This window comes from Bos taurus, chromosome 4 (genome assembly GCF_002263795.3).
Source record: "Bos taurus isolate L1 Dominette 01449 registration number 42190680 breed Hereford chromosome 4, ARS-UCD2.0, whole genome shotgun sequence".
NCBI lineage: Eukaryota > Metazoa > Chordata > Mammalia > Artiodactyla > Bovidae > Bos > Bos taurus.
In genome coordinates, this window is record NC_037331.1 from 97594136 (window position 1) to 97621308 (window position 27173).

Genomic DNA, 27173 nt, shown 5'->3' on the forward strand with positions numbered 1-27173 from the left:
AGTGGAAAGGGAAGGCTTGACAGTAATTACTCCTTGGCTCGTTTGTCTTGTGAGTCAGGACTTTTTAATGCTGGGCTTTTTTTTCTTTCGAAAGGGGGATACACTTCTATTCATTATTCTAATTTTGTTGAATTCACAGAGGTATAGTGAGAGCATAGCAGAATGATCTATACTTTGGTCAAAATGCCAGATGGTTTGATGGCTCACCTGAGTCATTTGGTGCAGAGAAGGAGTAAAGGAAAACCACTGACATGGTTTTAGCTTAATCAGTTACCCAAGATTCCTAAAACTGAAGAGGGCTTATTTTTATGTCCAGTTCAGTTCTTACACACTCCAAATACCAGGTTTTGTGCACGGCACTGGGTGCACAATAGCTAGTGAGGAATCAACTCTGTCCTCAGAGAAGCCACCATCTAGTAAGGGATACTAGCTTGTAAAGAAGTGTGGTAGGACCCGTGAGAGCAGAGGTATGTGGGAGGTAGTGGTTCTCACCTTGGAATGCCCACTGGAATCACCTGGGACACTTTTTAAAATGTTGATGCCCACATGCCATCCCCAGAGATTCTGGTGTACTAGGTTTTAGACGTGGCCCGGACATCTAGTAATATTTTTAAAGCTCCCCAGGGCATCTCATATGGTGCTAGTGGTAAAGAACCCTCCTACCAATGCAGGAAACATAGAGACAAGGGTTTGATTCCTGGGTCGGGAAACTCCTCTGGAGGAGGGCATGGCAACCCACTCCATTATTCTTGCCTGGGAAATTGCATGGACAGAGAAGCCTGACAGTTATAGTCCTTAGGTTTGCAAAGAGTTGGGCATGACTGAAGTGACTTAGCATGCATGCACAGATGCAGTCAAGATTGAAAGCCCCAGTAAAGGGTGATAAGGCACAATGAAAGGACTCAGTTGTCTCAAGGGAAAAGCTGATGTAATGTTTAATCAGTAGAGATGGAAAAAAGTTCTCTAGGCAGAGATGATACACATAAGCAGGAAGCATTCAGAAAACAATTGAATTTTGACTGTGGATGGGATGTTCAGCCAACACAGGCAGGGATTTGACTGGGGGGGTGTGTGTGTGTGTGTGTTAGTCACTCAGTCATGTCTGACTCTTTGCAACTCCATGGATTGTAGCCCACCAGGCTGCTCTGTCCATGGGGATTCTCCAAGCAAGAATACTGGAGTCTGTTGCCATTCCCTTCTCCAGGGGATCTTTCCAACCCAGGGATCAAGCCCAGGTCTCCTACATTGCAGAGAGACTTTACCATCTGAGCCACCAGGGAAGCCGTGACTGGGAGTAGTGAATATACAAGAGAGGAAAGCAGTAGAAGGAGATGAAGTTGAAAAGGTAGATGTTCATGACTTGCTAAGTTTGGACTTGGTATTAGAATTAAGAATCAGTGAATATTTCTAAGAAGGAGAAAACAGGATTGCATTTGTACAGTTTTAGAGAAATGACCCTTCCAATGAAAGTGGTGAATTGGACTGATGGTCTTGAAGTTCCAGGCAAGGCACCCAGTTATAAGGTCATGGCCAAGTCCAAGTGAAAAGTGATGAGGGTCTGCATATGGGTGAAGGGCATAGTCAGGAAACAACAGACTTATGAGATACTAAGAACATGAAATCAGCAGGATGTGGTGTCTATGAGTGATGAGGATGACTTCAAATTTCCGACTCAAATAGCAGGACGTATGGTTGGTCTGTCAATCAAACTAGGGAATACTAGATGTTCAGTGGGACAGGGAAGGGTGGATAATAAATGACCTCTTTTGACTCAGTTTAATCTAAATTGCTTGTAGGACTTTTAAGTAGAGTTCTCCAGTTAGCCTTTTCATATGCTGATCCGAGACTTAGAAGAGAGGGCAGCCCTGAAAATATTAATTTGGGAGTCCCCGGAATACTGGTGGGTTGGGTCTGGCAAGAAGATGAGATTGCCCAAATGGCACAACCAGAATGCTATGGAATCAAATACCTAAAGTAGGGACAGAGGAAAAGAGCCCTTGGTTTGGCTAAGAATGAACTTACGAGGGATAATGACATGGATACCAAAGGAGTATTATTTTTAAAAAGGAATAGTCAAAAGTATCAGATACATCTCAATAATCATAGTGATCAGTCCTGGGTGTTCTTTGGAAGGAATGATGCTAAAGCTGAAACTCCAGTACTTTGGCCACCTCATGCGAAGAGTTGACTCATTGGAAAAGATTCTGATGCTGGGAGGGATTGGGGGCAGGAGGAGAAGGGGACAACAGAGGATGAGATGACTGGATGGCATCATTGACTCGATGGACGTGAGCTTGAGTGAACTCCGGGAGTTGGTGATGGACAGGGAGGCCTGGCGTGCTACGATTCATGGGGTCACAAAGAGTCGGACACAACTGAGCGACTGAACTGAACTGAACTGGACTGAAGGTAGAACATGCCCATGGATTGGTAGAACAGTTCCAGGGGAACAATAGTTTTAGAACCCTGACTTCAATTTATTTAATACTGAATTTTGACTTTATTTAGAAGTGTGGAGTGGGTATATTTAGGAAACCCCTTTCTACTCCAACACATAGAAAGTCAAGATAAAAATATGACTTTAAAAATATTTTTTAAATATGTTGCCAAATTCAAAAGAAAGAATTCTCCACATGCCTCAAATGAAACAGAAACTAAAAGTCATCACAACAAGCAAATGTTACAGTTGAGAGTCCCACCACTGTATGAGGACCACATCCAGAGGTAGTCTTTGTTTGGGCTGCTGTAATAAAATACCGCAGACTGGGTGGCTTATAAACAACAGAAATTTATTTCTCACAGTCCGGGAGGCTGTAGTTTAAGATCAAAGTGCTGAAAGCATCAGGGGAGGCCCTCTTCTGGTTTGAAGCCTGTTTATTGTATTACCACCCGGAGGAAGGGGCTAGGGAACCACATCTGTGGGATCTCTTTCGTAAGCCACTAATCCCCTTTATGAGGGCTGCACCCTCATGACCTAATCACTTCCTAAAAGCCTTACCTCCTAATACTGTGGCAGCGGTGGTAGGATTTCAACATGTGAATTCCAGGGGGACACAAACATTTAGATCATAACAGAGGTGAAGACCCAGTAGGGGCTAGCGTATTAACACCTACATGGCCTGGAAGTTTATCTGTGCAGGAGTTATGCATGGGGTCTTTCCACCCATATATGAGACTAGGAAAACTTTGTGCTTGGGAATAAGCCACTCTACTCCCAGGAGAAAAGTTCAGTTCAGTTGCTCAGTCATGTCTGACTCTTTGCGACCCCTTGGACTGCAGCATGCCAGGCTTCCCTCAGTTCAGTTCAGTTCAGTCACTCAGTTGTGTCTGACTCTTTGTGACCCCATGGACTGCAGCACGCCAGGCTTCCCTGTCCATCACCAACTCGTGGAGCTTGCTTAGACTCATGTCCATCGAGCCATTGATGCCATCCAGCCATCTCATCCTCTGTCGTCCCCTTCTCTTCCTACCTTCAACCTTTCCCAGCATCAGGGTCTTTTCAAATGAGTCAGTTATTCACATCAGGTGGCCAAAGCATTGGAACTTCAGCTTCAACATCAGTCCTTCCAATGAGTATTCAGGACTGATTTCCTTTAGGATGGATTGGTTTGATCTCCTTTCAGTCCAAGGGAAAAAGTGACCTCTAAAAGAAATCAGAATCCTACACATGTGACGTGTGCAAGTAAGGACCTCAATTTATACCACTCGTGTAGGGGGAGAAAGTTGTAAGCCAGAATAAGGAAGGAAAAAAAAAACTTAAAAACTTATTTGAAAGTAGTGAAACTTAAAGGATCCAGGAGGGGCGAATGCAGCTCATCTAATAGTGACATCTCCAAAGCACAGGGCAAAATGTGGGATTCGTTCAAAGGTCAAGTCCCTCTGAGGTAGAACTTGCAGACCTGAATAGCAAACCACCCTCATGAAAAAAGAAGGAAAATGCAACTTATAGGACATTTGACATCCAGAGTGAAAGGGTTAGTGGCTCGGTCACGACCAACTCTTTGCAACCCCATGGACAGTAGCCAGCCAGGCTCCTCTGTCCATGGGATTCTCCAGACAAGAATACTGGAATAGGTTGCCATCTCCTTCTCCAGGGGATCTTCCTGACCCAGAGATCAAACCCAGGTCTCCTGCATTGCAGGCAGATTCTTTACCATCGGAGCCACCAGAGAAACCCCGAAGAACTTGCTGAAAATACAGAGCCACATAAGAACTTTAAAATCTCTGCTTAAAAATGATTCAGAGAAATAAAGGAAGGATAGAATCTGCAATACAAGTACGGAACATTTTAGAGGAAAGAAGCCAGTGGATTTGTAAAAGAGCTAAACAGAAAATCTAGAACTAAAAATCACTGAAGAAGTTGCAAGAAGGAACAGATGGGTTAAACCATAGAGTAGATCCCAGAGGGAGACTTCAGGAATTGAAAAGGTAAATGGGAGGTGAGAGAATGAAGTGACTGGGTGAAGGCCACATTCATTTGATAACAGTGTATGTGGATGGAGAGAAGCTTTATTAGAGAGATACTGCATCGGGAAAGAGATTCAGTTATTCATTCATTTAAAAAATAGAACACAGGGGATTGAGGAATATATTGAGAGAGATCCCAGATATGCAGGAAAGGGGGGGTGTCGCTGGAAGGAAGGGCAGAGAAAGGAGCCCCACAAGCCTAGGTAGAGGAATTATTGCCAATAAGTGGTGATGAAACAGATTTGAATATATTTCTATGGAGGATAAGAGTTGAGCTGTTTGAAAGTATATACTTCGGTCCCCTCCTTTCTTTGACAAATGGAAAAAATGTGGGGGTCAAACAATGAGGAGATAAAAGACAAAGGTTTAAAAGATAGCCATAGAAGGAAGGAGAGAGGAAGTCGATCAGAGACAGGTAAAAAGCATGCCAAAGAACGTTGAGGATTCTTCTGACATGCAGTAGCATAGATTTGTATTCTGTAAGACTGAATACAGCACCCCATGTATAAAAGTGTAAAGTTATCTTGTGGGATCAATCCATGTAGATTGCGGGAAGATGCTTGAAAATAACAAAGAAAAAAATGAACAAAAGATACCAGTCAGAGTAATTTGAGAGGTCTCAGGGAAGAAGATTCTGTAATCTAAGTTTTGTATTGCTGACCACACTTACTGTTAGAAACCTTTTGCTTGTGGTGAGTGAGAATTCTAGAAATCAACTATGGTTCTCTTATTTATTCTAGTTTATTTTCAGAGAACCAGGACAGTGTTGCTCCCTGCAACATAGAATTTTGTTACCTCAAGTTAGGTTGCCATGAGTCAAGGTTTGTAGGTGTCAGCAACTTCTGTCTACATACACTGTCTGTTGGGTAAAGAAGGTTTTCTCATACATCCAAGCATATACACTGTGTATGTATTGTATTATTTAGAAGGACATCGTGTTCTTCAGTAGAACCATTATACCAACATAAATTCCTGCCTGTGATGGAGGAGAGAACTTCTTAGCCTCAGAGGGCTCGCCAGCTAATTAGCAGTCCTTTCATAAATATATGCCATTCTGTCACCTAGAATTGCTGAGGAGGATTTTTAGACCATTGAAATTAGTTACAGTGAAAGAAATGTTGAACAGAAAGGGAAGCTTTTTAATTAAGTTGGAATTGAGTGTTCACGATGACTTTCCAGGTATGTTTTGGTAAGAGCAGTGTTAATAGCTCACCCATGGGCCCTATTAAAGGACTTGAAGCCTGTCACTCCAGGTCACTTGTCAGAGCTCACTAGAGAGAACAGTAATCAAAGACTTTTTCTGCCTGACATCAAGGGCAGAAGGTTTCTCTGTGATGGTGGATTTGCTTTGAATAGAGGGGTGTCCATGATTCAAAAAACATCTTCAAGTAGAGCTAACTGGTAGTTTAAACCAAGAGGTCAGAGAACAGCCTTTTGTAACACTTCCATCACCTTTCAGATATAATTCATGTTGTTGTTTAATTGCACTGTCTTTGTGGTTAACCCACTTTTTGTTTGTTCAGCATCTTTCTTGAAAGAATCCCTTTCCACTCCCCACCCACAAAAGACCTCCCATACACTTTTATTTATCCTTAGAGATTAACTAGGATGAGGGGAGCTAATTAATATTACTAGTTTCACAATTACTCAACAATGAAGAAACTAAGAATGGAATCTAGAAATGATGTTTCCCACAAAGGTGGCCTATCCGTGGATGTCATGCCTCCAGCTGGATAATGGGTTAGGTTAATAAGAGAGGTGAGCATGGTGTCTTTTTCCAACAACAAAGGTAGATGGAAAATGCTGATGAAGTGTTCTGAAGTGTCTCTTTTCTGTTGGTTGTGTTCAGGGGTATCGTCCAGTCTGAAGAAAAACTTGTCATCAGCGCATCTTGGGCAAAAGATGATGATATCAGCAGGCTCTTGAAATCCCTACCAAACTGGATGAATATGGCTCAACCCAAACAGCTGAGGTCAAAGAGAGAAGAGGAAGAAGATTTCATAAGGTAAAAACGTTTAAAAAGTCCTTGCCCTTGTACGGATATGTTATATGTTGCAGTTGTTCTTAACGTGCTTTTTAGTTCATAGAACTTAGGTGAACCTTGTGGAAATGAGATGTGCTTCCCACATTGGTGCATATACAGTGCTTTATCTCTGATTATTTCCTACATATTTTGACAAAAGTGAAGTCTCTCAACTTTATCCCGCAATATTTACTTTGGTACAATTTAAGTTATTTTTTTAGCAGTGAAAATGTGGCCTAATCTGTTGACACTCTTGAATTTCATATGGCTGGCCTGGCACAGTGAAATATTTTCACCTCTGTCATTTTAGAGCTGTGTAAATTGGTGGTCAGGTAGGGGAGAAGTGGAGGTAATATTTTGTCACATTAAAATAAATAAAATTTATTCTTATTGTCTTTTTGCCTATCCAAGTGAATGAATAAATATTAATAAAATAAAGTAAAAGCACTTTAAAGAAGCAAAGACCAGAAAAAGAATAAAAGAAGTAGTGACCAGTATTTTAATTTTAATTCATCACAGAACTGTGAGCTTGTCTCCTTCTCAGAATGTGGGCTGCAACTGTAGATAAATAGGCCTTTACTGTTCATGAAGTTAACTGTATTTGTGTATTGTGGTGCCATATCTTTACTATTTTATTATGAAAAATTGCTATAGTGCCATTTAAAACTTTCTCAAAATCATGAGACTCAAAAGTTCTTCCATAATTTAACATAATGCCTCTTGATGAAGGTGAAAGAGCAGAGTGAAAAAGCTGACTTAAAACTCAGCATTCAGAAAACTAAGATCATGGCATCCAGTCCTATCACTTCATGGCAAAGGGATGGGGGAAATGTGGAAACAGTGTCAGATTTCATTTTCCGGGGCTCCAAAATCAATGCACACGGTGACTGCAGCCAAGAAATTAAAAGATGCTTGCTCTTTGGAAGAATAGCTATAACAAAGCTAGACAGTGTATTAAAAAGCAGAGTCATCACTTTGCCAACAAAGGTTCTTATAGTCAAGTCTGGTGTGCTACAGTTCATGGGGTTGCAAAGAGTTGGACACAACTTAGTAACTGAACAACAACAACAATTTATGTTTTCTTCCTTATATTTCACATTCTCTCAGAAAAACTTGTTAGCTAGTTACATTGATATAAGAAAACATATACATGATATAAGAAAATACACATATATATGAATATATATGTATTTTTTTAATTAATAGATTTTTATTTGTATAAGGGAGCAGTTTTAGGTTTGTTAAAAATATTGAGTGGAAGATGCATAGTTCCCATGTGACCCCTCACCCACTCTTACCCCCACTTTCCTCTACTTTTAATACCTTGCAGCAATGAGGTACGTTTGTTAAAACTGGTAAGCTGATACTGACGTTATTATCAACTGAAGTCTGTAGTTCACAGTGGGTTCACTCTTTGTCTTGTACATTTTAAAAGTTGAGAAATGTCTAGTGATTGTATCCATTCACTGTTTAAAGTAAATGTAACCATTTCAGTATCACTAAGAATAATAGTTTCTCTGCCCTAAAAATCCTCTATGCTCCTCCTGTTCATCCAGCCCTTCTCTCCTCCAACCCCTGGCAACCCCTGTTTTCTTTTCAATCTCTGTAGTTTTGCCTTTTCCAGAATGTCATATAGTTGGAATCATACAGTACGTAGCCTTTTCATATTCGCTTCTGTTCTCTGTCATTTTGTGGCTTGATAAGCTTTTTTTTTGTAGATGTCTGAATAACATTTCATTGTATGGACATACCAGAATTTGTTTATCTGTTCACCTACTGTTATGTTTCTTGGTTGCTTCCAAGTTTTGGCAGTTATCCATAAACCTTCATGTGCAGGTTTCTTTGTGGATGTAAGTTTTCAGCTCATCTGGGTAAATACCGAAGAATGTGGCTGTTAGATTGTATGACAAGAGTGTGTTTAGTTTTGTAAGAAATTGCAAAACTATTCCAAAGTGGCAGTCCCATTCTGCATTCCCACCACCAGGGAGTAGGGGTTCCCGCTGCTCCATATCCTCGCCAGCATATGGTGGTGTCAGTGTTTCAGATTCGGTACATTCTTATCAGTGTCTGGTGATCTCATTGTTTTCATTTGTAGTTTCCTGATGACATATGATGTTTAGCATCATCTCATTTTTTATTTAATAAATAAGCATTTATTAAAGCAGTGACTGCTACTTAGTCACTTCAGTCATGTCTGACTCTGTGTGACCCTATGGACTATGCAGCCCACCAGGCTCCTCTGCCCTTGGGATTCTCCAGGCAGGAATACTGGAGTGGGTTGCCATGCCGTCCTCCAGGGGATCTTCCCAACCGAGGGATCGAACCCAAGTCTCCTGCATTGCAGTCAGATTTTTTTACCACTGAACGACCAGGGTAGCCTATATGTGTGTGTGTGTGTGTGTGTGTGTACACATATATATGTATACATATACGTGTGTGTGTGTGTATATATACATATAGTAAGGTATCTATCTGTTCAGATGTTTTCCCATTTTTAAATTAGGTTATGTATTTTCTTACTGTTGAGCTATTTTGGATGCCGCTTATTTAGTTGACAGGTGTTTACAAAAACTTTCAGTCTGTGCCTTGTCTTTTCATTCTCTTCACAGAGCCTTTCATAGAACAGAAATTTTTAATTTTAACAAAATCAAACTTAATGGTTTTTTAAAAATGGACTGTGCTTTTCTGCTGTCTGGTTTTGAGTGTTTTTGTGTAATTCTACTGTATCACCTTAGGGTATATATTTGTTTTATTTATTTTTTGCTTTTTTAGAGGTTCCACTAGAGTTCGCAACATACATTTGGGACTAACAAAAGTACGCTATAACAGAGTAGTCCTAATTCTTTCCTCCCATCCCTTGTAACATTTCTGCCATTTATTCCATTTATCCTTAAACTATGATCACTGTATATAATGTTGCTATTATTATTTTGAACAAACTGTTACCTGTGGATCAATTAAGAATAAGAGAAATAAAAGATTTTATTTACCTTCAATTATTCCTTCTTTAATTCTCTTCCTTTTTAAATGTAGGTCCAAGTCTCTAACCTATATTTTCTTTCTTCCTAAAGAACTTCTTTTAGCATTTCTTATAAGGCAAGTCTTTTGAAGACAAATTCCTTCAATTTTTGTTGGAAAAAGTATTTTCCCCTCACTTTTGAAGAATAATTTCACAGGGTTCAAATTTCTAGGTTGATAATTCTTCTAACACTTTTTAAGTATTTCACTTCACTATTCTTGTTTTACGGTTTTTGAAGAAAAGCCCAATGTGATTTTTATCCTTGTTTTTCTGTGTGTAAGGTAATTTTTTCCTCTGGCTTCTTGCACAATTCCTTTCTTTGTTTTTGATTTTGCACTATTCAAATCTTGTATACATGTGTGTTTTTCATGGTGGTGATCTCTGAGCTTCATGGATCATGGTGATTCAATGGGTGTCATTGGTTTGGGGAAATTCTCAGTCATTATCGTTTAATTTTTTTTTTTCTCTCTTTCTTCTCCTTCTAGTATGCCCAAACATACATTACACCTTTTTAAATTGTTCCTCTGTTCTTTGATATTCTGTTCTGTCTTTTCATTCTTTGTCTTTGGATTTGGCTTTTGGAAATTTTTATTGACATTTCTTAAAGCTCATTGATTCTTTGCTTGGTTATGTCCAGTCCATTAAATAAGACCATTAGAAGCATTCTTCATTTCTGTTATGGCATGTTTGATTTCTATCATTTCCTTATGATTCTTTCTTAGAGTTTCCATCTCTCTGCTTATATTGCCTATAGTTTACATGTGCACACGTCAAAGGCACAGTTTGGCAAATTTTCATGCTTTTCATTGTGTAAGCAGTATCCAGATCAAGAAACAGAATAATACCAAGAAACAGAACAAAGCGGTAGTGAGCCTTACCATTCCTCCTGGTCACTGGCCACCTCTTTGAAAGTTACCTGCGTTTTACCTTTAAGTACCAAGATTAGTTTAGTCTGTTTGGGGTTTTTTTTTTTTTTAATGGAATCATGCAGCTATATATTTTATAACTGGCTCCATTTGTTCCACATTATGTTGACAAGATTCATGCGTATTCTTGTGTATAGATCGTATATCGTATTTCATCATGCGCAGCCTATGGGGTTGCAAAGAGTCAGACATGACTTGAATGTGAATACACAATGAATGTGAACACACCACAAGTATTTTTTTAATATTTTATTATTTGACTGTGTATGTGTATATATATGCACTCATTTATTTTACTCCTGTTAGGTACACCTGGGTAGTTTCTAATTTGAAACTGTTACAAATAGTGCTTCTTTGTATATTCTACTCTCTCTTGGTAACCATATGTATGTATGTTTTTTTATTGCTTACACTGTAGGCTTCAAGTTGCTGGTCATAGCATATGCATGTGTTCAATTGTAGTGCACATGGCCAAATAGTTCCCAAAGTGGTGGTAAGAGCTTGCCCTCTCAATCAAGCTTTACAATGTCACGTTTATTTCTGCTGTACAGCAAAGTGAATCAGCTGTATGTATACATATATCGCCTCCCTCTGAAGCCTCCTTCCCCCTCAATCAGTTTTATTAGTTGTCTTCAAAAGCTTAAAGGGGAGGCCTTCTAGCCATAGTTAGAAAGAGAGAATGCTGATCAAGAGATGAGCCTCCCTATACCACCTCATATGTCTGATTTAAAAGAGCTAGAATTTAGTTCTTGGCTTTGTTCTTTTCTGTGTGTGATTTGAATTGTTACATTCCATCTTAAATTTGAAGGCAAAACAAATTATACATATTTTTAAAATTTTTGGTGAATTATTACATCCATGAAGTAACATGTTAATCTTAGGTGTATAACTCAGTGAACTGTTACATGTTATTTTACTCCTGTAACCACCTCCCAGATCAAAATACAGAACTTTTCTTGTACCCATAAGGTTACCTGAAGGTAACCACTGTTCTGACTTTCATCACTGTTGTTTAGTTTTGTCTGTGCTTGAATTTTATATAAATTTTTCCATATTTATCTGGTTTATTTTGCTGAACAAGGTGCCTTAGATATTTGTTCGTGTTTTTGCATGCAAATAAACATGGGTTGAAAACACATTCTGTTTGCTTTAACAGAAGAAAAATAATTTTTTATGTCTATTTTGCTTTATATGTGATTGATTCTTTTCTCTTAATCTATCACATTCTCTATCCTGAAACCAAAGGTAAGTGGAGGGGACATTCTTCATTGATATTCCAATGTGGTAGAGTTGACAGAGCCTTGATTTAGCACGTTAGAGTACCACAGGAGCGTGGCATGAGCCAAAAAGACTGAAAAATCACACTCTCCTCCTATAATTAGTTTTTAAAGCTTAGAGGGCTATTTGGCGCCTGGATGAATATAGACTCCAGTGCCCTTTGCATTGAATAAAGGTTATGTTCCCTTCATTACTAAATGAGACCCTTTTCCATTCTCGTTTTTTAACTAAAAAAAATAAAATGTATTATTTCCTGGCTTAACTTTGAATAAAGGGGGAAAAATAGGTCAGGCCAGGGCCTTAATAGAAAAATGAAATATAGCAAATATCCTTTTGTTCCCAAAGTAGCTGAAAGCAGGCTTTCTAGCCCATTGTCTTTGTACCTGTCTTATATATGTATATAGTTATCCTTTTGATATCACTGGATAGCCACTGATAAAAGCAGCCCTGCTTTCTGGAGATGTAATTAACAGAAGAGATGAGGTGTTGGAAGAAGTAAAGGGGTGGGGAGGCCCTATGTATTAGAGCCTGTCCCCCATAATTTGTTACACCCATTTCACTCAGGGCCCCATAATTTCAAAGAATAAGAATCATTACTTTACAGCCAGGTTTGAAAATCCTGAAGTGGAAGGATGTAATTGACATCTATCTTGACCAGGAAAGTGTTAGTCACTCAGTCGTGTCAGACTCTTTATGACCCCATGGACTGTAGCCCACCAGACTCCTCTGTCCATGGAATTCTCTAGGCAAGAATACTGAAGTGGATTGCCATTCCCTTCTCCACTTGACCAGGAAAAGAATATTCAAGTGATAAAAGTTAAAGAATATATAAAACCTACAAATTGTTCTGGAACTCCAGCATGAAGCAAAATGAATGATAAAGCATTAAGTTTCTATGAAATTGTTTAATCTATTACAACAATCAGAGTTGACAGGGAGTGACACTAAATAGGGCTTCCCTGGTGGCTCAGCTGGTGAAAAATCTGCCTGCAATTCAGGAGACCTGGGTTCGATCCCTGGGTTGGGAAGATCCCTGGAGAAGGGAAAGGCTACCCACTCCAGTATTCTGGCCTGGAGAATTCCATGGACTGTGTTTACAGGCACTATTAACTCTCATTCAACAGATAAGGAAACTGAGGTGCAGAGAACTTAAATAATAACTGCCCCCGAATTTGCAGAGCCACTAAGTTGACAGAGCTAGAATTCGAGCCCCGGTAGTCTGGTTCCCAGAGCTAGCACACAGTGATCATCCAGACTTAAATTGGCCAAGAATTTTACTTTTGGACATTTGAGTTATGCCTTCATTTGCATTCACCATCATAATCTTGACTGATATTTTAATAGTTATTTGCTAATGGGTTTCCCTGGTGGCTCAGATGGTAAAGGATCTGCTTATAATGCAGGAGACCTGGGTTCAGTCCCTGGGTCAGGAAGATCACCTGGAGCAGGGAAAGGCAACCCACTCCAGTATTCTTCCCTAGAGAATTCCATGTACAAAGGAGCCTGGTGGGCTATAATTCATGGGGTCGCAAAGAGTTGGACACAACTGAGTGACTAACACACACACTTTGTTGCAGAAATTTATCATACAGATACTTTTACCCTTCATTATTATTAGAATTAATTGTATTTTGTGTATTATATTTTTGCCCATTTTTTCCCTTTCAGTAACAGGTTGTTAACAGAATATCCAACTGTTTGAGGGAAAGACAGGATAATGATACCAGGAATGTACATGCTCTAAAACTGATTGTCTTACTTCCCTCTGAATTATATGTTTGCCTAATCAAAGAAGAGAAAAAAGAAAATCATTGTTGGAAAAAAGAAGGATACAAAGGGGCTGACAAGATTAAAAAGATATAAAGCAAATTATGTTGGTTTCAAGTAATGTGTGATACAGACCTGAACAAGGAAGAGAAAATGAAAGGAGATTTTTAGTTATTTTTATTTAGAAGATAGCTTTTTCATCTGGAGAATCAAATGAGTGATATGTTTATTAAGACTGATTTTTGTTATTTTTTGAGCTGTATGAACTTAGTGCTTAAAGAACAGCAATTTTGGTTCCAAATATTCTTTCCAAAGAGCAAGACAATTTCTAAGATTTTATTTGGCATGAGTTTTATATTAGATGCTTAATGAAAGAATCAGAATAAAAGCAGAAAACAGGTTTGTATTTTTACTTTGCATGGACCCTGCTAGTACTTCATGCTGCTGCTGCTGCTGCTGCTAAGTCGCTTCAGTCGTGTGCAACCCCATAGACGGCAGCCCACCAGGCTCTGCCATCCCTGGGTTTCTCCAAGCAAGAACAGTGGAGTGGATTGCCATTTCCTTCCCCAGTGCATGAAGGTGAAAAGTGAAAGTGAAGTAGCTGAGTCCTGTCTGACTTTGAGTGACCCTATGGACTGCAGCCTACCAGGCTCCTCCATCCATGGGATTTTCCAGGCAAGAGTACTGGAGTGGGGTGCCACTGCCTTCTCCACTAGGGCACGCGGGCTTCAGTAATTATAACATGGGCTTCAGTAGTTGTGGCTCCCAAACTCCAGAGCACAGGCTCAAAAGTTATACACAGGCTTATTTGCTCCAAGGCATATGGGATCTCCCCGGACCAGGGATTGAACCTGTGTCTCCTGTATTGGCAGGTGGATTCTTCACCACTGAGCCACCGGGGAAGCCCTCATTCACTCTTCAAATGAAAAACTAAAATAAAATGTGAAGAATGGTGAGCCAGTCGCCTTAATTGCAAGAAAATGCTTTCAGTGGCCTCCCAAAAGCTTATTCCTTTTGGAAGCTCACAGGTCTGAGTTCTAGTCCTCAGCACTGCCATTAATTAATCATTTTGTTTTATTTGGGGTTTGTCTTGGTCTTCACACCTCTTTACTTTCTTCCTCCTGCTGAGATTTAACAATTAATAGAAGTAGAAATCTTGTAGGCCTAGGAATGTGTTTAGATGTAAGCAAGTATCAGTATTAATAAAGTAGAACAAAATAAGTGTCAGAAAAATTCCACTTGGAAATGTCAAGGTTCTCAAAATAATATAAGCAATGACTTAAAAGGTTCTTGATAACTATAGCTATTGAAGAATCTTTATATAAATTTGAAGATCTGATGCAGTTAACTCTAACAAAATGTTCATTAGAAGAGAGACATTTATTCTACTATCTCTGAAGACTTAATATGACTTTAAAAATATAATTATAAAAGGAAAGATGAATCAGAAAATATGAATATGTTGAATAAGTACAGGAGTAGAAAGTGCTTTGCAAGAATTTTTTTTTCTCCATAATACAAGATGAAGGTCATAGATGTATGTAGGACACAGACAGACAAGACCGGATGAGAAGCAGACTTAAATTTCAAGATTAAACAAAAAAGGTAATTAACTGGAGGCTCAGCTACAAACATATCAATTAATTTTCAAGATGATTGAATTAGGCACTTTGTTATTATATCAAAATGATATGACTCTTGTTAGCATAAGATTGGCAGTAAATGAAAAAAAATGTGAATCTCCTCTATGCAGTGCATAAATGCTAGTCTATTGAGACAGTTATTCGAGGATTATGATTATCTATTAGTACCATTAAAAAGTCAAAATACAGTATTTCTGCATTTTATTTTTTGTTTCATTTTAGGTCATGGAATTATTTAACTTTTTTTTTTACATAGATACACATTTAATGCCATCCCTCTTTCTCTCATCTGGAGTCTTAATAAAATTTAAAAGTTAATCCTTCCAATTTAGTCTTACCCAGCCCTTCAGAAAGTGAAGCTGAGAATGATGTTCTGTGACACTGTGTTGGTGGGCAGGATACCTGTTATCTCTCTGGGGTAGGAGCAGAAAGAGGTGTTCCTACAACGGGGGCAAACATGAATGAGATAGTCCATAGCCATCACTTGCTGTTCTCCCCCTAGGACCATCTCTACTGGTGGCTGCTCTCTGCTGCAGGCTTAATTCCCTGCCAGGTGATGAAGGACTCTTGGCCTTCTCACCCCTGTCTTACTGAACCTTTTCAGGTTCCCAGTCTACCATGCTCTTTCCTCCCTCTATGTCTTTGCCCATGTCCATTCCTCTTCCTGCTCATTCCACCCCTGCTTCCTGTGCCTGTCCCATTCAGCTCTCAAGATACAGCTCAGGTATGAACTCCTCCAGCATCTCTGCCCCCGTAATCCTCTCCCTTTCTTCATCCCACCCTGCATCCCTCCTAGATTAGGAGCTCACAGTCCATGGGGGACTTAAATAAGAACTTTGAGCATAGTGAGTACGGCTGCTAGAGGCAAAGATAATATATAAATGTATTGTAAAAGAGACCAATAGAAAAACTAAAAATAATAACATAACTGCACTCTGAAGGGGAAATTGGTATAATCAGGGAGTTGCCAGAGGGACATAAATAAGATAATTCCTTACCAATCATGTCCTCACCTCATACATTCATAAAATGTATATATCAGTGAGTAGTGGTTTTCACAGATTACATAAAAAGATGGATGTAACATTGAAAGAATTAGAAACGGAATTTTTTTTTTTTTAAGTTGTAGGTGCTTCTTTCTGGGACGAAAGTCCAAGGTGAGAAGGGGTGGGACAGGGGATCACTGCTCATCGTTCTTGGCTATTTAACCATGACCAATAAGTACTGAGCTTTTAAATTTTTATTGGTTTAAAATTTTTTTTCCACACGTCCTCAAACCCTGTTATTATTCACTGCCAGTTCACCGGTTCTCCACAAATACAGTCATTCTAACCTCTCTTTATCCCTGAAAAAAAAAAAAAAAAAAAACAAACTTAATCTGTCTGTATTTTTCTGCTAATTTTATGCAAAGCTTTACTCTTCTCTGTAGTAGTTTACTTTGACTTTGAGGTTCCCCTCTCTCTGTCTTCCTCCAAATCCCCCAGCAGTTCCCTAATCCCTTCCCCAGAGAGCTACCTTCAAAACATGACACTTGGTTGCTTAGCTCAAATCATTGCCATTGCTTGAAATCAACTGTTTAATGTGTCTGCTCTGAACAGATGTAAATTTTTTTTCCAAAGGAAATTGTATGGAAATTTGAGGAATAACCAGAATCATCAATAAGCTGAAATAGTTAATGAGGAAGTTCAATGGTATATACATTTTTACTTTTAAATCTGTCATCATTCTTGGTAGTTGAAAAACCAGAGTATATTTTCAATTAACAATAAGTAATTATTGGTTATTTTAATCTTATGTATTGATCATCTGTTTTGAAGCTTAAGAAATGTTCTTTTTTCTTTATTTTTATTGAAGTATGAGGTACAATGTTGATTGCTGTTGTACAGCAAAGTGATTCAGTTGTACATGCATATATATATTCTTCTAAAAATATTATTTTCCAAGAGATGTTCTATGGACATCTGTTGTTGTTTATAGGAATGCATAACTTACAGTGGCTCCTGGTGGAAAAACCACACACCTCTGGAAATCACAGCACCTACAGAAAAAAAAAAAACAAACAAACAAGCTGGTACCTTATTGTGTATATCCCATGTTGCTTGACAACATCCTGCAAAGAAAACTTAGTAACCAGGCTTATTGAGTGGCTTGGCTAAAGAAAGATACATTCATGTTCCAAGCTAACAGAGCATTTCCCGTGCAACTTTGTTCCAAGTTGAGTTTATATCAAAACTCTGAGCGGTGCCATCAGCTTGAAAATAATGCACTACTTCGCAATTCATTCTTTTCTTGTTGTTAGCGAGTACCAGTTTTCATGGAAATTTTCACTGACTTCACACACTGATATATCAGTTTCCTCATCTACTTGGGACCCAAAACAGGGGTACAGAATGTGGAGAAAAGCCTGAGACTGAGCCCTGACTTCCTGCCCTACCCTGCCCCTACTTCTCCATATGTCTTTAGCCAGGTTCCCTCACTCCATCCCTCATCTATAGATGCCAACTTTTAAAAAATATGATTTTATTGAAGTTTAGTTGATTGGCAATGTTGTGTCAATTTCTGCTGTACCACAAAGTGATTCAGCTATATATACATTCTTTCTCATATTCTTTTCCATTATGGTTTATCACAGGATATTGAACTGAATATATAGCTCCCCATGCTATACATTAGATCCTTGTGGCTTATCCATTCTGTGTATAATAGTTTGAGTCTGCTAATGCCAAACTCCCAACCCATCCTTCCTCCAACACCCTCTTCCACTCGGCCGTCATGGTTCTGTTCTCTGTAAGTCTTGTTTCATATACCATTGTGTCATGCTTTAGATTCCACATACAAGTGATATTATCACATGGTGTTTGTCTTTCTCTTTATGACTTAATATGGTAAACTCTGGGTCCATCCAGATTGCTGCAAATGGCATCATTTCATTCTTTTTTATGGATGAGTCGTATTCCATTGTATATATACACCACGTCTTCTTTATTCAATCATTGTTAGGTAGCTTCCATGTCTTGGCTATTGCAGATAGTGCTGCAGTGAGCACTGGGGTGCATGTATTTTTTCAAATTAAGAGTTTTGTCTGGATATATGCCCAGGAGTAGAATATCTGGGTCATATTTTCAATTTTTAAAATATTCTGGGTCTATTTTTAATTTTGGGAGGAATCTCCATACTGCTTTCTATAGTGGTTATACCAATTTACATTCCTACCAGCAGTGCGGGAGGGCTTCCATTTCTCTACATCCTCTCCAGTACTTATTATTTGTAAACTTTTTATGATTCAGGTCTTTTTGACATGTGTGAGGTGATACCTCGTTGGAGTTTTGATTTGTATTTCTCTAATGCCATCACTTCATGGCAAATAGATGGGGAAACAGTGGAAACAGTGGCTGACTTTATTTTTCTGGGCTCCAAAATCACTGCAGATGGTGATTGCAGCCATGAAATTAAAAGATGCTTACTCCTTTAAAGGAAAGTTATGACCAACCTAGACAGCATATTCAAAAGCAGAGACATTACTTTGCTAACAAAGGTCCATCTAGTCAAGGCTATGGTTTTTCCTGTGGTCATGTATGGATGTGAGAGTTGGACTATAAAGAAAGCTGAGTGCTAAAGAATTGATGCTTTTGAACTGTGGTGTTGGAGAAGACTCTTGAGAGTCCCTTGGACTGCAAGGAGATCCAACCAGTCCATCCTAAAGGAGATCAGTCCTGGGTGTTCATTGGAAGGACTGATGTTGAAGCTGAAACTCCAATACTTTGGCCACCTGATGCAAAGAGCTGACTCATTTGAAAAGACTCTGATGCTGGGAAGGATTGAGGGCCGGAGGAGAAGGGGGCGACAGAGGATAAGATAGTTGGATGGCATCGCCGACTCAATGGACATGGGTTTGGGTGGACTCAAGGAGTTGGTGATGGACAGGGAGGCCTGGTGTGCTGCGGTTCATGGGGTTGCAAAGAGTCGGACACGACTGAGCGACTGAACTGAATGCTTAGAGATGTTAAGCATCTTTTAATGTGCTTGTTGGCCATCTGTATATCTTTTGTGGAGAAATGTCTATTTAGGTCTTCTGCCCATTTAAAAAACGTTTTTGTTATTGAATTGTGTGAGATATTGTATATTTTGGAAATTAAGCCCTTGTATAAACACCCACCCTTGATTATTGAGCCTGTATTCCGGTTGTGTGTGTGTGTGTGTGTGCGCGCATGTGTATGTGCACACATCCTTTAGCACGAGAGTTGAGTCTTCAAGAAAGTCCAATTCCATGATAAGAGGCAATTTTTATGTCTCTTGGTGAATCCCTAGGCAAAGAGAAATGTTAGAGTGACTGAAACTTGTGAGAGGCAGCATGGCTTGTGGCCCTGAGTAGTGAAAAAGAACAAAAACCATCTCTGCTTCCATCATGGCTGCAGCTGTGCAGTGAGCACATCTCCTGCCATGGGCCTCAGTTTCTCTTTAAAATGATTCATAGAAGTTTGCCATCTTCAGGGGACACAGTCAAGGAACACATTCACAGAGCCAGATTTTAACGCAGCATTTTTCAAACTCTGGGTCACGGCATATTAGGGAACTGTGAAGTGATTCTAGGGGACTTTGAACCCACCACAGGAACTAGGATGGAGCCTGAGTAATAGTAGATTCCTAGTAAATATCTGATAATGAAGGCATGGCTTGATAATAAATAAATAACCCAATTAAAAAATAATCTAAAAAAAATAATAATAATCTAAGGGTCAGAATTGCCACTTCTCTAAAGGAGATAACACAAATGATCAATAAGCATATGAAAAGATGCTCAGTATTATTAGCCATCAAGGAAATGCAAATCAAAACCAAAAGATACTACTTCATGTCCACTAAGATAACGATACTATAAAGATTGGTAATCACAAGTATTGGCAAGGATGTGAAAAATTGGAACCATTAAATACTATTGGTGAGAATATAAAATTTTGGAAAATAGTCTGGCATGTTCTCAAAAGGTTAAAGTTAGTGTATGAGCTAGCAATTCCATTCCTAGTGTATACACCCAAGAGAAATGAAATCATACATCCATTTAGATGTGAATGTTTAGAGCAGTATTATTCATAATAGCCAAATAACGGTAATAATCCAAATATCCATCAAGTGACGAACAGATAAAACGGGACATACCCAATGCAATACTTTTTGGTAATAAAAGAAATAGTATGCATGCTTCAATATGAATGAACCTTGAAACCATGTTAAATAAAAGAAGCCAGTCACAAAAGATGATATATTGTATGATTCCATTTATATGAATAGGAATTATACGTGAATGTCTAGAATAGGGAGATCTATAAAGGCAGAAAGTAGATGAGTAATGACCTTGGGCTGGGGTTGGAAATAAATGAGAAGTCTGATTTCTTTTTTGGAGGAGATAAAAATGTTCTAGTTGTATGATTGTCTGATACTGTGAGTAAACTTTGTGGTATGTGAGTTCTATTTCAGTTGTTCAGTCGTTCACTTGTGTCTGACTCTTTGTGACCCCATGGACTGCAGCATGCCAGGCTTCCCATCTCCTTCCCTTCACCATCTCCTGGAGTTGCCTCAAATTCATGTCCATTAAGTGATACCATCCAACCATCTCATCCTGTGTCATCCCCTTTTCCTCCTGCCCTAAATTTTTCCCAGCATCAGGATCTTTTCCAATGCATCAGGTGGCCGAAGTACTGGACCTTCAGCTTCAGCCTCAGTCCTTCCAATGAATATTCAGGACTGATTTCCTTTAGGATTAACTGGTTTGATCTCCTTGCAGTCCGAGGGACTCTCAAGTCTTCTCCAACACCACAGTTCAAAGGCATCAGTTCTTTGGCACTCAGTCTTCTTTATTGTCCAGCTCTCACATCCATACATGACTACTAGAAAAACCATACCTTTGACTAGATGGACCTTTGTCAGCAAAGGGATGTCTCTGCTTTTAAATATGCTGTCTAGCTCTGTCGTAGTTACTCTTTCAGCATCTTTTAATTTCATGGCTACAGTCACCATCCACAGTGATTTTAGAGCCCTAGAAAATCAAGTCTGTCACTGTTTCCATTGTTTTTCCATCTATTTGCTAGGAAGTGATGGGACTGGATGCCATGTTCTGTGTTTTTTGAATGTTGAGTTTTAAAAAAAAAATTATCAAAAAAAAAAAAAAAATGCCCATGACCGAGCCCCACCTGTGACCAATTAAATAAAAATTTCTACAAGTCAAATTTGGCATCAGGTATTTTGTTTAAGCTTCCCTAGTTAAGTTTTTAATGTCTAGCCAGGATTATGGCTTCTGGTTTAGACTATTTTTCAAGATCCATCTCGGTGTTAAAGCACCATGATTCCTTGAGTCTAGTGTTTTATGTTTGTCCCAGTGAACAAGGTGATTTAAAAGCACAAGGGAATCAACTGGTGGTCACCCCCTCAACACACCTTAATAATAGTCATGGTTAATTTCTTTGGCTGACATCTTTGAGTATGCAACCCAGAAACTCCAATTTCCCTGTAACCAAAAAAATTTGTATTTGTATGTGCATGTACACACACACACACACACACACACACACATATATATATTTATTTGGCAAGTGTATCAAGAGTATTGCAAGTTTCTAAATCATGGACAGACAGTAAACAAAGAAAGCAAATGACAAATCCTTGATTGTGCTTACTGAAAGAGGAGACACTTTCTGAAGAGGAGCAATTACTTATTAAATATGAAAAATAGCTACTCACATGATCATCTCTGATGAAAACCATTGAAGGACAGACTTAGTGATGAGTTTTAGCAGTCTCTAGGAAGAAAAAAATACTATAATCGATAACTAAGCTGTTTTATGCCTTCCTATTTTTGAGGGCTTAGCCAGGATCATTTTAGAAAGGCAGTTTTTGAAGACCTGAGTAAAGAACTCTTCAGAATGGTTACCACCTCCATTATTTTTGACACAGACAAATTAGACAGGTTTTGAAAGTGTTGAAGATTGAGCAGTTGTAAAAAGCAGGAGTGATAGATGGAAGTGTCATTGTCACATCTCATAAGAATCACTCGGTTTTATTAGGAATTTAGGTAGGTGACCTAACCTTTTTATAGCCTTCATCAGTTTAAGCTCTGACAGATAATAGTGAAGTGATCTTTACAGGTTATCTTAACATGTCTCAGTTTCTCTACCTATAGAACAGAACTAATTAATCCCATGCCAAAGAATTTAATCAACTTCCAACTGCCTTGAATATGGTCAGACATCTTACTAGGTCTGGTATAAGTCAAGGTCTTTCCCAGAAAACAGAAATCCCTTCAAGTAATCCCTTTTCATTAGAAAAGACCCTGATGCTGGGAAAGATTGAAGGCTGGAGGAGAAGGGGACAACAGAGGATGAGATGGTTGGATGGCATCACTGACTCAATGGGCATGAGTTTGAGGAAACTCAGGGAAATGGTGAAGGACAGGGAAGCCTGGCGTGCTGCAGTCCATGGGGTTGCAGAGTCAGACACGACTGAGCTACTGAACAACAACCAAATTCCCTTAACTTGGACTTCCCTGGTGGTTCAGTAGTAGAGAATCTGCCTGTCAATGCAGGAGATGCAAGTTTGGTCTCTGAGTCGGGAAGATGCACTGGAGAAGGAAATGACAACCCACCCCAGTGTTCTTTCCTGGGAAATCCCATGGATAGAGGAGCCTGGCAGATTACAGTCCATGGTGTCGCAAGAGAGTCAGACGTAACTTACCAACTAAACGACGACATTCCCTTAAATTCCTTCAAGTTGGATTTAAATGGAGAGAATTGGTTTCATAGGAGAATGAGGATCTGAGTGTCGAACAGGGGACATTAAGAGAACCCATAGAGCCCCTTCTCACAGAAGCCACTGCCTCCCTTTAGCTGGAGGGCCAAGGGGAAGAGGTTTTTACTGGAACACAAATTAGTCAAAGGAATTGGAGCATGGTAGATGCTAAAACCAAGAAGGAGATGCGTCTGTTGCTGGAGACATCACTTGAGGCAGAGGGGAGGGAAAGAACAGAAAAGCCCTGGATTCCCCTTTCCCTTTAGCCTTCAGTTTCCCATCAGGGTCCCCTGTGGTCAGAACCTGGAACACAGCCTGCAGAGAGTCAGCCCCTGACTCCAGATATAGAGCAGAGCAAAAGTGAGGAATGGGACTTAGGGAAGACAAGCCTAGGGCTTTCAGGGTTCACCCCCTTTTTAATTCTGTATCTGTTAAAACTTGGTATTTCTGCCTAATACAAGGTTAACAATTCTCATATAAGGGCATACCCCACCCCCGACAACAAAAGTGAGCTGGCCTCATTCATCATCGAATTCTCCTCAGAACTAGTATCTCTGCAGTCCCCTATGTCAAGGCAGAAGTGAGTGCTTATATGTGGTGATCTCTGAGCTAGAAAAAAAGTTAATGCCACCGGTTCCTCCTGTAAAACAGTTTGTAATGAACCTCACATTCATTATGATGACTATCATTTTAAATGTTAAAGTAAAACAGTAAGTAGCAAATTTTGATGAGGATGTGGAGAAGTCGGAAGCCTTGTGCATTGCTGGTAGAAATGTAAAATGGTGCAGCCACTCTGGAAAGCAGTATGATGATTCCTCAAAAGAGTAAACGTAGAATCACCACAGAATCCAGCATTTCTGTTTCTTTGGGTATACCCCAAGGAATTGAAAGCAGAGATTCAAACAGATACTTGTGCACCAATGTTTACAGAAGCATTATTCACAATAGCCAAAAGCTGGAAACAATCCAGATGTCCATCCCCAGATGAAGGGATAAACAATGTGTGGCATACACACAATGAAATACATAGCCTTAAACGGGAATGAAATTCTGATACATACTACAACATGAGTGAACTTTGAAATGTTATGGGAAGTGAAGTAAGCCAGACTCAAAGGCACGTGTATGAATCCACTTATATAAGGTACCTGGAATAGGCAAATTCTTAGAGGTAAACTAGCATAGTAGTTACCAGGGGCTGGGGGAATGGGAAGAGAGAATGGGAAGTTCCCCTTTAACGAGTACAGAGTTTCTATTTGGGAGGATGGGAAAGTTCTGGAAATAATGATACTGGTCGCACAACATTGTGAATGTGCTTAATGCCATTAAACTGTACACCTAGAAAAGGTTAAATGCTACGTTTTATGTTGTTGTTTATTCGCTCAGTCGTATCCGACCCTTTGCGACCCCATGGACTGTAGCCCTCCAGGCTCCTCTGTCCATGGGATTCTCCAGGCAAGAATACTGGAGTGGGTAGCCATTCCTTTTCCAGGGGATCTTCCTGACCCAGGGATCAAACCCGGACCTCCTGCATTGCAGGCAGATTCTTTACCATCTGAGTCACCAGGAGCTATTCGCACTATGGCCCTGGAAATACTAAAAGGGGTTCCAGTGAATCTGACATAGTGCTCTCTGCCTTTATTGCATAGAAGCAACTAAATTTGCCCTTGGCAATTGAGATCAGTCCTTCCAGGCATCAAAGTGACCCCTTTCTCCACCTGTTGGTTCAGTAGTGTGAGAAACCTGAAATAGCCAGATGACAGTCTCTCTTTCCCATGTAATTTAGTCATTGTTGTATTTTCTGGTGGAAGCATTCCTTCCTGAGTGCCTCGAGACCAGTTTAGCCCAAAGCTGTGAGAGCAGTAACAGAACCTCCATGCATGGTTTTAATAATGAGAAGAGAGATCATTCCTACTTCTAACCCTTGGGTTTCTAGATCCATATTTTCTTGGGGAAAAATAAAACAGCACTATATATTGGTCTCTAGGTCAAAGTACTCCAGCCTTGTAAAAGTTGTCTCCCAACTGGACCGTAGATGAATCTTGCATCAGCCATTTTCACCCAAGAAGTTTCTTGGCCAGAAACATTGTTGAATAGGATATCGTGATTTCGAATAAGAGCTTGAGTGAATCTCCTGATAATGGTGCTGCTAGAAACACTTCAGTTCAGGAGAGCAATTCCGTGCTCCGTGTGGGTACAGCACTGCCCCCTCCGGGACACAAGGAGTCTGGTGACCTGCTTCTCCATCTGAGCCCGGCTGTGTCTTCCCCTTGCTGTCTTCTGGATCACAGGGGACTTTGGGCAGTGTTTCCTGTTTGTGGGAGAAGTATTCTTACAGCAGAGTCAGCAAAGGGAAGCGTGGTACTAACAGAAGACTTGGAGAATGGAGAGGGTCTGAGCATATATGATATGCGGTCAACTATAGCCTCAATCTGCAAATCGCTTTGAAACTATTTGTGCTATTTCCTTCATAAGCACCATTTAGTCTGCTGAAAGTGTACTTTGTTTTTTTTCCTTCCTAAGATTTCAGGGAAAAAAAACAATTACTTAATGACTAAATGGAGACAGTTTGCGGCATCTTTGGCAAACTTCTCTTAAACGAATTCTTGTCAGCTAGATCTCTTGAAAGATTATGATTGTGTGGTAAGATTGAGTTAAACAGGTTTTACACTCTCGGCAAAATTCTCTTAAATGGATTCTTGTCAGATTCAGGCTCTTTAAAGATTACAATTGTGTGGTAAAATAAAACGAACAGGTTTAACACTCTTCCTTCAGTTTCTTAGGCTTCTGTGAGTGCGTTGGCCTACTGATGATTAAAGTGACTTCTCAGATAGGGTTCAGTGACTGAACCAGTGAGTGCTGGGTTCTGATGTCTGTTCCTGGGTATGCCAGATAATCTTTGGGCCATAACTGAACACTTCTTACTTCATCTTCTCCAGGTAATGATTTACTCTGCTGCCCATTTCACACAAACATATGTAATACCTTCGTTAAATAATGTGCTTTCATAATAAGAAGAAGATGAAGGCTAAATAAAAATTCAGATCTAGAAAGAGGAAACACTGCTGACCCGGATGCTGGCAGGCAATCACCCTGACAGTGAGACCTCTGAGGCAGACGCTGACCACCATCTTTTTTTTTTTTTAAACATATTTTTAAAAATTGAAGTATAGTTGATGTACAATGTTTCAGGTGTACAGCAAAGTGATTCAGGTATAGATACAGATGATTCTTAGATTCTTTTCCATCATAGGTTATTTCAAGATACTGAATGTAGTTCCCTATACTATACAGGAGGTCCTTCTTTATCTATTTTATATACAGTAGTGTGTATCTGCTAATCCCAAATTCCTGATTTATCCCCACCCCCTTTCCCTTTTGGTAACCATAAATTTATTTTCTATGTCTGTGTGTCTCTCTGTTATGTAAATAAGTTCATTTGTATTACTTTTATAAGTGATACTTTATGATGTTTGTCTTTCTGACTTACTCAGTATGATAATCTCTAGAGCCATCCATGTTGCTGCAATTGGTTGTATTTTACTTTTTTATGGCTGAGTAAGATTCATATATAGATATACACGCCACATCTTCCTCATCCATTCCACGGTTGGTGGACACTTAGGTTGTTGCCACGTCTTGGCTATTGTAAATTCTACCACTAAGAACATTGGGGTGCGTGTACCTTTTCGAATACACAAATAGAGTTTTGTCTGGATATGTTCCCAGGTGTGGGATTACTAGATCATATGATATGTCTATTTTTTTTTTTTAAGGAACCTGCAAACTGTTCTCCACAGTGGCTGCACCAAATTACATTCCCACCTACAGTGTGGAAAGGATCCCTACTGACTGCAGGCTGAGCAGGCCTGGAGCCACGGTCCAAACCAGACTTGAGACCAACCAAACTTGCCTTCACTTTGGCTCAAATAACTGCAATACCCAAATACTCTAATTTTCCAGGCTAAAATGCTTGGTGCATCCGTTTGAAAGGTTTTTCTCACTTGTAGGGTTTTCAGTTTTTCGTTTTTAATTATAAAGTAAATGTGTCCTTTGGAGAAAGTATAGAAAATACAGAGAAGCACACAGCATAATCGAGTCATGCAACATTTTGACTGATACATATCCAATCTTATTTCGGTTCACATAGATACATAATTCTGTTCCTTTTATATATACAATGCATACAGTTTTATAACAGTTTATTTTACTCATTTGCATATTATGGCTAAAAGTATGCAGTATCAAGCTTTTTTCTGTGGTACCATGTA

At 39.4% G+C, this 27173-nt stretch overlaps 1 protein-coding gene across 3 annotated transcripts in view; it reads left to right on the top strand.

The window, feature by feature from the left end:
* The window catches only part of EXOC4 (exocyst complex component 4), an 806015-nt gene that overhangs the window by 654052 nt on the left and 124790 nt on the right, over nucleotides 1-27173 (top strand). For all 3 annotated transcript variants that reach the window (XM_024990789.2, XM_059885681.1, NM_001102207.1), the window contains one exon: nucleotides 6317-6472. In XM_024990789.2, the coding sequence (XP_024846557.1) occupies nucleotides 6317-6472 (156 nt within the window). The remainder of the gene's footprint in view (nucleotides 1-6316; nucleotides 6473-27173) is intronic.